The 16069-nt window shown below is 31.2% G+C and overlaps 1 protein-coding gene across 1 annotated transcript in view; it reads left to right on the top strand.

Moving 5' to 3' along the window:
• The window catches only part of ptprbl (protein tyrosine phosphatase receptor type B, like), a 55445-nt gene that overhangs the window by 34349 nt on the left and 5027 nt on the right, over positions 1-16069 (top strand). The window contains exons 29-33 of the mRNA XM_076083264.1: positions 13-89; positions 648-782; positions 863-985; positions 1115-1278; positions 5253-5388. Of these exons, the coding sequence (XP_075939379.1) occupies positions 13-89; positions 648-782; positions 863-985; positions 1115-1278; positions 5253-5388 (635 nt within the window). The remainder of the gene's footprint in view (positions 1-12; positions 90-647; positions 783-862; positions 986-1114; positions 1279-5252; positions 5389-16069) is intronic.

Below are 16069 nucleotides of genomic sequence, written 5' to 3' on the forward strand. Positions count from 1 at the left end.
TTCTGTCTTCAGATGACTCCACCAGAGTGAAGCTTTCCTACGTGGATGATGATCCGTGGTCCGACTACATCAACGCCAGCTACATGCCTGTAAGATATTGATTATTGATTGATTAATCCACAAGCTGTTCTCTGAGTACTGATGATATTCAAATCTATGGCGGAGTTTTTTAATCTTCCTCCTCTATGTTTCAGTCAGGTTTAAACTTCCTCCTGTATGTTTCAGTCAGGTTTAAACTTCCTCCTCTATGTTTCAGTCAGTTTTAAACTTCCTCCTCTATGTTTCAGTCAGGTTTAAACTTCCTCCTCCATGTTTCAGTCAGGTTTAAACTTCCTCCTCTATGTTTCAGTCAGGTTTAAACTTCCTCCTCTATGTTTCAGTCAGGTTTAAACTTCCTCTATGTTTCAGTCAGGTTTAAACTTCCTCCATGTTTCAGTCAGATTTAAACTTCCTATATGTTTCAGTCAGGTTTAAACTTCCTCCTCTATGTTTCAGTCAGTTTTAAACTTCCTCCTCTATGTTTCAGTCAGGTTTAAACTTCCTCCTCTATGTTTCAGTCAGTTTTAAACTTCCTCCTCTATGTTTCAGTCAGGTTTAAACTTCCTCCTCCATGTTTCAGTCAGGTTTAAACTTCCTGCATGTTTCAGGGGAATAACTTCCGGAGGGAGTACGTTGCCACTCAGGGTCCTCTGCCGGGAACTAAAGATGATTTCTGGAAGATGGTTTGGGAGCAGAACGTCCACAACATGGTGATGGTCACTCAGTGTGTGGAGAAAGGCAGGGTGAGTATAAAGTTTCACCATTATTCTGTGTGAAGCCTCAGCAGCTCTGAACTGTCCTCCTCTTCCTCACCTGTGTGCAGGTGAAGTGTGACCACTACTGGCCCTTTGACCAGGACCCTCTATACTACGGAGACCAGATCGTCCAGATGTTGTCAGAGTCGGTTCTTCCTGAGTGGACCATACGAGAGTTCAGCATCTGCAGCGTACGTTATTTTAAAGAATCAGCTGATGTTCTAGTATTTAGGTAATGTTTTATTAATTAGCTAATGTTTATTATTTAGATGGTGTTTTTTGTGTGTGTGTGTGTGTGTGTGTGTGTGTGTGTGTGTCAGGAGGAGCAGCTGAGCTTTACTCGGCTGGTGCGTCAGTTCCACTACACGGTGTGGCCGGATCACGGAGTCCCAGAGACCACACAGTCCCTAATCCAGTTCGTCCGGACTGTGCGGGACTACGTCAACAGAAGTCCTGGATCTGGACCCACCGTGGTCCACTGCAGGTACATAACAGGGACACAAACCCGGTGCACTTTTACACTATCTGTCCTGGTCTGTTCATAACAAGGCAACCAGCTGTGACGAACCCTAAAACCCTTCACCCCCGAACTTCAAACATCCCCCCCCATCACCCAACGACGCCTCTCATGAGACACAGTCCAGGGCCCCGTTCCTCCTACGTGGTTCAACTAAGTCGATCAAATGTCCTATTAGCAGCTTAAATTAACCCGATGATTGATGTCAGGCTATCTCGGTTTCTCAAAGGCTGATCCGCTCTCAAACAGTCTCGTTCATTCGAACCAGACGATCAGGATCAGGATAATTGCGCGTGCCCGTCCTGTTTCAAAAGGGGGAAGCGTCGATCACCGAAACCATGATTTTCTAACAGTACAATGGCAAATAAATTCAAAGAAAGAGCCTCTTTGTTCTCCGCTGACAAGCAGGAGATGATCATGAACGCATATGAGGAATGCAAGACCATAATCACAGCAAAATCTAACACTGCCACCGCTGCGAGGGCTAGACAAGAAGCATGGTAAAATATCTCAGACAAGTTAAATGCGTAAGTGTTGGGAAATGTATCGGCTCATTTTAATGATCATCACCCCAATCAATCAGATTATATGTCTTTAAATGTGCCTGCTGGCAGTAGGCTTAATGAATGCATCATCCAATGAGATCTATAGCGAAAATAATGATCTCAACTCTTTCAGAATAAGTAGATAAAAACAAGCCCAAAGAGTATCTAACTGACACGGTTTGGCCATAACGAACACTATGTTCGAACATAAGGTGGCTCATAAGTGTACCTGGTACCAGAACACCTTAGGCCGGAGATCAATGATCGACTTTGTAATCGTATCATTTGATTTGCGGCCGTATGTCTTGGACACTCGGGTGAAGAGAGGAGCAGAGCTGTCAACTGATCACCACCTGGTGGTGAGTTGGATCAGATGGCAGGGGAACCGGTTGGAAAGACCCGGCAAGCCCAAACGTGTAGTGAGGGTGAACTGGGAACGTCTGGCGGAGGACCCTGTCCAGGAGGTGTTTAACTCCCACCTCCGGAAGAACTTCTCACACATCCCGAGGGAGGTTGGGGACACGGAATCCGAATGGACCATGTTCAAAGCCTCTATTGTGGACGCGGCCGCTAGGAGCTGTGGCCGGAAGGTCATCGGTGCCTGTCGTGGCGGCAACCCGAGAACCCGGTGGTGGACACCGGAGGTGAGGGAAGCCGTCAAGTTGAAGAAGGAGACCTTCAAGGCCTGGTTGGCCCAGGGGTCTCCTGAAGCAGCTGACAGGTACCGGCAGGCCAGAAGGGCTGCAGCTGCGGTGGTCGCGAATGCTAAAACTCGGGCATGGGAGGAGTTCGGGGAGGCCATGGAGAAGGACTTTCGGTTGGCCTCAAGGAGGTTCTGGCAAACCATCCGACGGCTCAGGAAGGGAAAGCAGGGCTTACCCCAGGCTGTTCTCAGCAGGGGGGGGAACTGCTAACCCGGATGGGGGACATCGTCGGGTGGTGGAAAGAGCACTTTGAGGAACTCCTAAACCCGACCAACATGTCCTCTGCAGAGGAGGCAGCACCTGAGGACCTAGGGGGAGGCTCACCCATATCCCTGGCAGAGGTCGCTGAGGTAGTTAAAAAGCTCCTTGGTGGCAAGGCGCCTGGGGTGGATGAGATCCGCCTCATAATGAGAAGGCTTTCGACCGGGTCCCTCGGGGGTTCTTGTGGGGGGTACTGCGGGAGTATGGGGTGCCGGACCCGTTACAACGGGCGATCCGGTCTCTGTACGACTGCAGTAGGAGCTGTGTCCGCATTCTCGGTAATAAGTCAGACACGTTCCCGGTGGGTGTTGGCCTCCGCCAGGGCTGCCCTTTGTCACCGGTCCTGTTCGTGACTTTCATGGACAGGATATCTAGGCGCAGCCTCAGGGCGGAGAACGTCAGGTTCGGGGGTCTCGGGATCGCCTCTCTGCTGTTTGCAGATGATGTGGTCCTGTTAGTCTCCTCGGATCGTGACCTCCAGCATTCACTGGGGCGGTTTGCAGCCGAGTGTGAAGTGGCGGGGATGAGAGTTAGCACCTCCAAATCCGAGGCCATGGTTCTCTGCCGGAAACCGGTGGATTGCTCCCTCCAGGTGGGGACGGAGTGCCTACCTCAAGCGAAGGAGTTTAAGTATCTCGGGGTCTTGTTCACGAGTGAGGGTAAGATGGAGCGGGAGATCGACAGGCGGATCGGTGCGGCTGCAGCAGTAAAGCAGGCGCTGCACCGGACCGTCTTGGTGAAGAGGGAGCTGAGCCGGAAGGCAAAGCTCTCAATTTACCACTCGGTCTACGTTCCTACCCTCACCTATGGTCACGAACTCTGGGTCGTGACCGAAAGGACAAGGTCGCGGCTACAAGCGGCCGAAATGAGCTTCCTCCGTAGGGTGGCCGGGCTCAGCCTTAGAGATAGGGTAAGGAGCTCGGTCATCAGGAGGGAGCTTGGAGTCGAGCCGCTACTCCTTCGCGTCAAAAGGAGTCAGCTGAGGTGGTTCGGGCATCTAATTAGGATGCCTCCTGGACGCCTCCCACTGGAGGTTTTCCAGGCAAGTCCAACTGGGAAGAGACCCCGGGGAAGACCCAGAACACGCTGGAGAGATTACATCTCCCAGCTGGCCTGGGAACGCCTCGGGATCCCCCAGAATGAGCTGGAACATGTTGCCGGTGAGAGGGAGGTCTGGGTCAGCCTGCTTGGCCTGCTGCCACCGCGACCCGACCCCGGATAAGCGGAGGGAAATGGATGGATGGATGGACTCATTAATATGAGGATATATGTACTGTATGCCCTCATGTATCATGTACTACATATGTGTATATACATGTATGTGTAGATTACCATATAGAACTAGCAGTTTGAATATGTGTGTGTGAATCTGTGTATGGGCGGATCAGTATGTATGTGTGTATTATTCATCATCAGACATTCAATCAATTGAAGCAGTGAAGATAAATAGTGTGATTCTCTCTGTTCTTATCATGAGTCCACCTTCATCATGTTCTACAGTAATGATATGCTGGTGTACTAATAACACTGTCATATCATTATGAGTGCTTTAACCCTCATGTATGCAACGCAGCCATCAAGAGGACATGGGAGCAAGTAAACACTAAGCACACACACATTACTCAGAATGCTGAGTCAATACAATATGTGCCATGGTAATGTAATGAACACATCCATAAGTTTATTAAGCGCCAAATAAACTGTACGAACAGCACGGCATGCAGCGGCTTTCCCCATGTTCTCCGCATCGCCGACACTGTACTAAATGTACCACTCGCAGAACAGCTCAAGGCTGCATCCAGTCTGTGAGACATCAATGCTCGGCTGCAGCGTGTGGTGTTCAATGTATGGCTCCAGAAGGTCTGTAAATAAATTATTCCTTGTGGGCAGAATGGATAGCGCTCGTATAGGAAGTCATCATGATGTGATAACGGATCTTGGCGATGTGGAAGAACTCTCTCCCTATAAAACGCTAATCTAACTAATATCCTCCTTCATCAGTGGGATCTCTGAGGAAGGGAGCTGTACATTAATGCAATAGAGGCTTCTTAGTTTGCTCAGCTGGTTTTAATGGATCACCGTGTGTCTCACTTTACATGCATTTCCGGAACTCTCGTATAACCCCCGGTATATGCGCAAGCGCATTAGACTACCGTATATGACAGGAGCTGCCATGTTTTCCGGGGGAGTGGCAGCTTATCCAGCTACCTTCAGTTAGCCTGCGCTGGAGCAGGTTCAAGCTTATGGATGTGTTGCCATGGTGATTTTGCCAAACTTGCTTCGTAGAACCGAAAAGCCTGATCTACGTCATCTTATCCTGAAAAGTATCCGGCTAACTCAGTTAGCCACGTACGAGGAACGGGCCCTGTTCATTATGTGTTGATCTGTTGAATTCAGTGTTTTTTTTAATGGAGTTTGGTGTGTATGTCAGTGCCGGAGTGGGTCGTACAGGAACCTTCATCGTTCTGGATCGAGTGCTGCAGCAGCTGGACACCAAAGACGTGCTCGATATATACGGCTCTGTCTTTGACCTGAGACTTCACCGGTCACACATGGTGCAGACCGAGGTGAGGTGTGATATTATTTTATATATGTTATGTTACGTAATATACTATATACTATACTATGTTATGTTATGTTATGTTACGTTACGTAATATACAGTATACTATACTATGTTATGTTATGTTACGTAATATATATACTATACTATGTTACGTTTCGTTATGTTATGTTACGTAATATATATACTATGTTATGTTATGTTATGTTACATAATATACTATATACTATATTATGTCATGTTATGTTATGTTACGTAATATATATACTATACTATGTTATGTTATGTTATGTTACGTTACGTAATATACAGTATACCATACTATGTCATGTTATGTTACATAATATATATACTATACTATACTATGTTATGTTATGTTATGTTACGTAATATACAGTATACTATACTATACTATGTTATGTAATATATATACTATACTATACTATGTTATGTTATGTTATGTTACGTAATATATAGAATATACTATACTATGTCATGTTATGTTACGTAATACATATACTATACTATACTGTTATGTTATGTTATGTTACGTAATATATATACTATACTATGTTACGTTACGTTACGTTATGTTATGTTACGTAATATATATACTATACTATACTATGTTATGTTATTTTATGTTACATAATATACTATATACTATACTATACTATGTCATGTTATGTTACGTAATATATATACTATACTATGTTATGTTATGTTGCGTTACGTAATATACAGTATACTATACTATACTATGTCATGTTATGGTACGTAATATATATACTATACTATGTTATGTTATGTTACGTAATATACAGTATACTATACAATACTATGTTATGTTACGTAATATATATATTATACTATACTATGTTATGTTATGTTACGTAATATATATACTATACTATGTTACATTATGTTATGTTATGTTATGTTACGTAATATATATACTATACTATACTATGTTATGTTATGTTACATAATATACTATATACTATACTATGTCATGTTATGTTATGTTACGTAATATATATACTATACTATGTTATGTTACGTTACGTAATATACAGTATACTATACTATACTATGTTACGTAATATATATACTATACTATACTATACTATGTTACGTTACGTTATGTTACGTAATATATATATTATACTATACTATGTTATGTTATGTTATGTTACATAATATACTATATACTATACTATACTATGTCATGTTATGTTACGTAATATATATACTATACTATGTTATGTTACGTTACGTAATATACAGTATACTATACTATAATATGTCATGTTATGTTACGTAATATATATACTATACTATACTATGTTATGTTATGTTATGTTATGTTACGCAATATATATACTATACTATGTTACGTTACGTTACGTTATGTTACGTAATATATATACTATACTATACTATGTTATGTTATGTTATGTTACATAATATATATACTATAATATGTTATGTTACGTTATGTTACGTAATATATATACTATACTATACTATGTTATGTTATGTTATGTTACATAATATACTATATACTATACTATACCATGTCATGTTATGTTATGTAATATATATACTATACTATGTTATGTTATGTTACGTAATATACAGTATACTATACTATACTATGTCATGTTATGTTACGTAATATACAGTATACGATACTATACTATATTACGTTACATTATGTTATGTTACGTAATATACTATATACTATACTGTCATGTTATGTTATACTACGTAATATATATACTATACTATACTATGTTATGTTATGTTACGTAATATATATACTATACTACGTTATGTTATGTTACGTAATATATATACTACACTATACTATGTCATGTTATGTTACGTAATATATATACTATACTATGTTATGTTATGTTACGTAATATACAGTATACTATACTATACTATGTTATGTTACGTAATATATATACTATACTATGTTATGTTATGTTATGTAATATATATACTATACTATACTATGTTATGTTGTGTTATGTTATGTTACGTAATATATATACTATACTATACTATGTTATGTTATGTTACGTTACGTAAAATACAGTATACTATACTATACCATGTTATGTTACGTAATATATATACTATACTATGTTACGTTATGTTATGTTACGTAATATATATACTATACTATACTACGTTACGTTACGTTATGTTACGTAATATATATACTATACTATGTTATGTTATGTTATGTAATATATATACTATACTATGTTATGTTATGTTACGTTACATAATATACAGTATACTATACTATACTATGTCATGTTATGTTACGTAATATATATACTATACTATGTTATGTTATGTTACGTAATATATATACTATACTATACTACGTTACGTTACGTTACGTTATGTTACGTAATATATATACTATACTATGTTATGTTATGTTACGTAATATATATACTATACTATGTTATGTTATGTTACGTAACATAATATACAGTATACTATACTATGTCATGTTATGTTACGTAATATATATACTATACTATGTTATGTTATGTTACGTTACGTAATATACAGTATACTATACTATGTCATGTTATGTTACGTAATATATATACTATACTATGTTATGTTATGTTATGTTACGTAATATACAGTATACTATACTATGTCATGTTATGTTACGTAATATATATACTATACTATACTATGTTATGTTATGTTACGTAATATACAGTATACTATACTATGTCATGTTATGTTACATAATATATATACTATACTATGTTATGTTACGTTACGTAATATACAGTATACTATACTATACTATGTTACGTAATATATATACTATACTATACTATGTTATGTTATGTTATGTTACATAATATATATATATACTATACTATGTTATGTTATGTTATGTTACATAATATACTATATACTATACTATACTATGTCATGTTATGTTACGTAATATATATACTATACTATGTTATGTTATGTTATGTTACGCAATATATATACTATACTATGTTACGTTACGTTACGTTATGTTACGTAATATATATACTATACTATACTATGTTATGTTATGTTATGTTACATAATATATATACTATAATATGTTACGTTACGTTATGTTACGTAATATATATACTATACTATACTATGTTATGTTATGTTATGTTACATAATATACTATATACTATACTATACCATGTCATGTTATGTTATGTAATATATATACTATACTATGTTATGTTATGTTACGTAATATACAGTATACTATACTATGTCATGTTATGTTACGTAATATACAGTATACGATACTATACTATATTACGTTACATTATGTTATGTTACGTAATATACTATATACTATACTGTCATGTTATGTTATGCTACGTAATATATATACTATACTATGTTATGTTATGTTACGTAATATATATACTATACTACGTTATGTTATGTTACGTAATATATATACTACACTATACTATGTCATGTTATGTTACGTAATATATATACTATACTATGTTATGTTATGTTACGTAATATACAGTATACTATACTATACTATGTTATGTTACGTAATATATATACTATACTATACTATGTTATGTTGTGTTATGTTACGTAATATATATACTATACTATACTATGTTATGTTATGTTACGTTACGTAAAATACAGTATACTATACTATACCATGTTATGTTACGTAATATATATACTATACTATGTTACGTTATGTTATTTTACGTAATATATATACTATACTATACTACGTTACGTTACGTTACGTTATGTTACGTAATATATATACTATACTATGTTATGTTATGTTATGTAATATATATACTATACTATGTTATGTTATGTTACGTTACATAATATACAGTATACTATACTATACTATGTCATGTTATGTTACGTAATATATATACTATACTATGTTATGTTATGTTACGTAATATATATACTATACTATACTACGTTACGTTACGTTACGTTATGTTACGTAATATATATACTATACTATGTTATGTTATGTTACGTAATATATATACTATACTATGTTATGTTATGTTACGTAACATAATATACAGTATACTATACTATGTCATGTTATGTTACGTAATATATATACTATACTATGTTATGTTATGTTACGTTACGTAATATACAGTATACTATACTATGTCATGTTATGTTACGTAATATATATACTATACTATACTATGTTATGTTATGTTATGTTACGTAATATACAGTATACTATACTATGTCATGTTATGTTACGTAATATATATACTATACTATACTATGTTATGTTATGTTACGTAATATACAGTATACTATACTATGTCATGTTATGTTACATAATATATATACTATACTATGTTATGTTACGTTACGTTACGTTATGTTACGTAATATATATACTATACTATGTTATGTTATGTTACATAATATACTATATACTATACTATACTATGTCATGTTATGTTACGTAATATATATACAAAACTATGTTATGTTATGTTACATTACGTAATATACAGTATACTATACTATACTATGTCATGTTATGTTACGTAATATATATACTATACTATGTTACGTTACGTTACGTTACGTTATGTTACGTAATATATATACTATACTATGTTATGTTATGTTATGTTACGTAATACATATACTATACTATGTCATGTTATATTACGTAACATATATACTATACTATACTATGTTATGTTATGTTATGTTACGTAATATACAGTATACCATACTATACTATGTCATGTTGTTATGTTTCGTAATATATATACTATACTATGTTATGTTATGTTATGTTACGTAATATATATACTATACTATACTATGTCATGTTATGTTACGTAATATATATACTATACTATACTATGTTATGTTATGTTATGTTATGTTACGTAATATATATACTATACTATACTATGTCATGTTATGTTACGTAATATATATACTATACTATGTTATGTTATGTTACGTAATATACAGTATACCATACTATACTATGTCATGTTGTTATGTTTCGTAATATATATACTATACTATGTTACGTTACGTTACGTTATGTTATGTTACGTAATATATATACTATACTATACTATGTTATGTTATTTTATGTTACATAATATACTATATACTATACTATACTATGTCATGTTATGTTATGTTACGTAATATATATACTATACTATGTTATGTTATGTTGCGTTACTTAATATACAGTATACTATACTGTCATGTTATGTTACGTAATATATATACTATAATATACTATGTTATCTTATGTTACGTTACGTAATATACAGTATACTATACTATGTCATGTTATGTTACGTAATATATATACTATACTATGTTATGTTATGTTATGTTACGTAATATACAGTATACTATACTATACTGTCATGTTATGTTATGTAATATATATACTATACTATGTTACGTTACATTACGTTATGTTATGTTACGTAATATACTATATACTATACTATACTATGTCATGTTATGTTGTGTTATGTTATGTTACGTAATATATATACTATACTATGTTATGTAATATATATACTATACTATACTATGTCATGTTATGTTATGTAATATATATACTATACTATACTATACTATGTTATGTTATGTTACGTTACGTTACGTAATATACAGTATACTATACTATATTATGTCATGTTATGTTATGTTATGTAATATATATACTATACTATGTTATGTTATGTTACGTAATATATATACTATACTATGTTATGTTATGTTATGTAATATACAGTATACTATACTATACTGTCATGTTATGTTATGTAATATATATACTATACTATGTTACGTTACATTACGTTATGTTATGTTACGTAATATACTATATACTATACTATGTCATGTTATGTTGTGTTATGTTACGTAATATATATACTATACTATGTTATGTTATGTAATATATATACTATACTATACTATGTCATGTTATGTTACGTAATATATATACTATACTATACTATGTTATGTTATGTTACGTTACGTAATATACAGTATACTATACTATATTATGTCATGTTATGTTATGTTATGTAATATATATACTATACTATGTTATGTTACATAATCTATATACTATACTATGTCATGTTATGTTACGTAATATATATACTATACTATACTATGTTATGTTATGTTACGTAATATACAGTATACCATACTATACTATGTCATGTTGTTATGTTTCGGAATATATATACTATACTATGTTACGTTATGTTATGTTACGTTACGTAATATACAGTATACTATACTATATCATGTTATGTTACGTAATATACAGTATACTATACTATGTCATGTTATGTTACGTAATATACAGTATACGATACTATACTATGTTACGTTACATTATGTTATGTTACGTAATATACTATATACTATACTGTCATGTTATGTTATGCTACGTAATATATATACTATACTATACTATGTTATGTTATGTTACGTAATATATATACTATACTACGTTATGTTATGTTACGTAATATATATACTATACTATACTATGTCATGTTATGTTACGTAATATATATACTATACTATACTATGTTATGTTATTTTACGTAATATACAGTATACTATACTATGTTATGTTACGTAATATATATACTATACTATGTTATGTTACGTAATATATATACTATACTATACTATGTTATGTTGTGTTATGTTATGTTACGTAATATATATACTATACTATGTTATGTTATGTTACGTAATATATATACTATACTATGTTATGTTATGTTACGTAACATAATATACAGTATACTATACTATGTCATGTTATGTTACGTAATATATATACTATACTATGTTATGTTATGTTACGTTACGTAATATACAGTATACTATACTATGTCATGTTATGTTACGTAATATATATACTATACTATACTATGTTATGTTATGTTATGTTACGTAATATACAGTATACTATACTATGTCATGTTATGTTACGTAATATATATACTATACTATACTATGTTATGTTATGTTACGTAATATACAGTATACTATACTATGTCATGTTATGTTACATAATATATATACTATACTATGTTACGTTACGTTACGTTATGTTACGTAATATATATACTATACTATACTATGTTATGTTACATAATATACTATATACTATACTATACTATGTCATGTTATGTTACGTAATATATATACAAAACTATGTTATGTTATGTTACATTACGTAATATACAGTATACTATACTATGTCATGTTATGTTACGTAATATATATACTATACTATGTTACGTTACGTTACGTTACGTTACGTTATGTTACGTAATATATATACTATACTATGTTATGTTATGTTATGTTACGTAATACATATACTATACTATGTCATGTTATATTACGTAACATATATACTATACTATACTATGTTATGTTATGTTACGTAATATACAGTATACCATACTATACTATGTCATGTTGTTATGTTTCGTAATATATATACTATACTATGTTATGTTATGTTATGTTACGTAATATATATACTATACTATACTATGTCATGTTATGTTACGTAATATATATACTATACTATACTATGTTATGTTATGTTATGTTACGTAATATATATACTATACTATACTATGTCATGTTATGTTACGTAATATATATACTATACTATACTATGTTATGTTATGTTACGTAATATACAGTATACCATACTATACTATGTCATGTTGTTATGTTTCGTAATATATATACTATACTATGTTACGTTACGTTACGTTATGTTACGTAATATATATACTATACTATACTATGTTATGTTATTTTATGTTACATAATATACTATATACTATACTATACTATGTCATGTTATGTTATGTTACGTAATATATATACTATACTATGTTGTGTTATGTTATGTTACGTAATATATATACTATACTATGTTATGTTATGTAATATATATACTATACTATACTATGTCATGTTATGTTATGTAATATATATACTATACTATACTATACTATGTTATGTTATGTTACGTTACGTTACGTAATATACAGTATACTATACTATATTATGTCATGTTATGTTATGTTATGTAATATATATACTATACTATGTTATGTTATGTTACGTAATATATATACTATACTATGTTATGTTATGTAATATACAGTATACTATACTATACTGTCATGTTATGTTATGTAATATATATACTATACTATGTTACGTTACATTACGTTATGTTATGTTACGTATACTATATTATGTCATGTTATGTTATGTTATGTAATATATATACTATACTATGTTATGTTATGTTACGTAATATATATACTATACTATGTTATGTTATGTAATATACAGTATACTATACTATACTGTCATGTTATGTTATGTAATATATATACTATACTATGTTACGTTACATTACGTTATGTTATGTTACGTAATATACTATATACTATACTATGTCATGTTATGTTGTGTTATGTTATGTTACGTAATATATATACTATACTATGTTATGTTATGTAATATATATACTATACTATACTATGTCATGTTATGTTACGTAATATATATACTATACTATACTATGTTATGTTATGTTATGTTACGTAATATATATACTATACTATGTTATGTTATATTATGTTACGTTATGTTATGTTATGTAATATATATACTATACTATACTATGTTATGTTATATTATTTTACGTTATGTTACGTTACGTAATATATATACTATACTATGTTATATTATGTTATGTTATGTTACATAATATATATACTATACTATGTTATGTTATGTTACATAATCTATATACTATACTATGTCATGTTATGTTACGTAATATATATACTATACTATACTATGTTATGTTATGTTATGTAATATACAGTATACCATACTATACTATGTCATGTTGTTATGTTTCGTAATATATATACTATACTATGTTACGTTATGTTATGTTACGTAATATACTATATACTATACTATGTCATGTTATGTTATGTTACGTAATATATATATATACTATACTATGTTATGTTATGTTACGTTACGTAATATACAGTATACTATACTATACTATATCATGTTATGTTACGTAATATACAGTATACTATACTATGTCATGTTATGTTACGTAATATACAGTATACGATACTATACTATGTTACGTTACATTATGTTATGTTACGTAATATACTATATACTATACTGTCATGTTATGTTATGCTACGTAATATATATACTATACTATACTATGTTATGTTATGTTACGTAATATATATACTATACTACGTTATGTTATGTTACGTAATATATATACTATACTATACTATGTCATGTTATGTTACGTAATATATATACTATACTATACTATGTTATGTTATTTTACGTAATATACAGTATACTATACTATGTTATGTTACGTAATATATATACTATACTATGTTATGTTATGTTACGTAATATATATACTATACTATACTATGTTATGTTGTGTTATGTTATGTTACGTAATATATATACTATACTATACTATACTATGTTATGTTACGTTACGTAAAATACAGTATACTATACTATACTATGTCATGTTATGTTACGTAATATATATACTATACTATGTTACGTTATGTTATGTTACGTAATATATATACTATACTATACTACGTTACGTTATGTTACGTAATATATATACTATACTATGTTATGTTATGTTACGTAATATATATACTATACTATACTATGTCATGTTATATTACGTAATATATATACTATACTATACTATGTTATGTTATGTTACGTAATATACAGTATACCATACTATACTATGTCATGTTGTTATGTTTCGTAATATATATACTATACTATGTTATGTTATGTTATGTTACGTAATATATATACTATACTATACTATGTCATGTTATGTTACGTAATATATATACTATACTATACTATGTTATGTTATGTTATGTTATGTTACGTAATATATATACTATACTATACTATGTCATGTTATGTTACGTAATATATATACTATACTATACTATGTTATGTTATGTTACGTAATATACAGTATACCATACTATACTATGTCATGTTGTTATGTTTCGTAATATATATACTATACTATGTTACGTTACGTTACGTTATGTTATGTTACGTAATATATATACTATACTATACTATGTTATGTTATTTTATGTTACATAATATACTATATACTATACTATACTATGTCATGTTATGTTATGTTACGTAATATATATACTATACTATGTTATGTTATGTTGCGTTACGTAATATACAGTATACTATACTATGTCATGTTATGTTACGTAATATATATACTATAATATACTATGTTATGTTATGTTACGTTACGTAATATACAGTATACTATACTATGTCATGTTATGTTACGTAATATATATACTATACTATACTATGTTATGTTATGTTATGTTACGTAATATACAGTATACTATACTATGTTATGTTATGTTACGTAATATACTATATACTATACTATACTATGTCATGTTATGTTGT

Source organism: Anarhichas minor, unplaced genomic scaffold, assembly GCF_050575085.1.
Source record: "Anarhichas minor isolate MPS153535 unplaced genomic scaffold, ASM5057508v1 ptg000125l, whole genome shotgun sequence".
NCBI classification, from domain to species: Eukaryota; Metazoa; Chordata; class Actinopteri; order Perciformes; family Anarhichadidae; genus Anarhichas; species Anarhichas minor.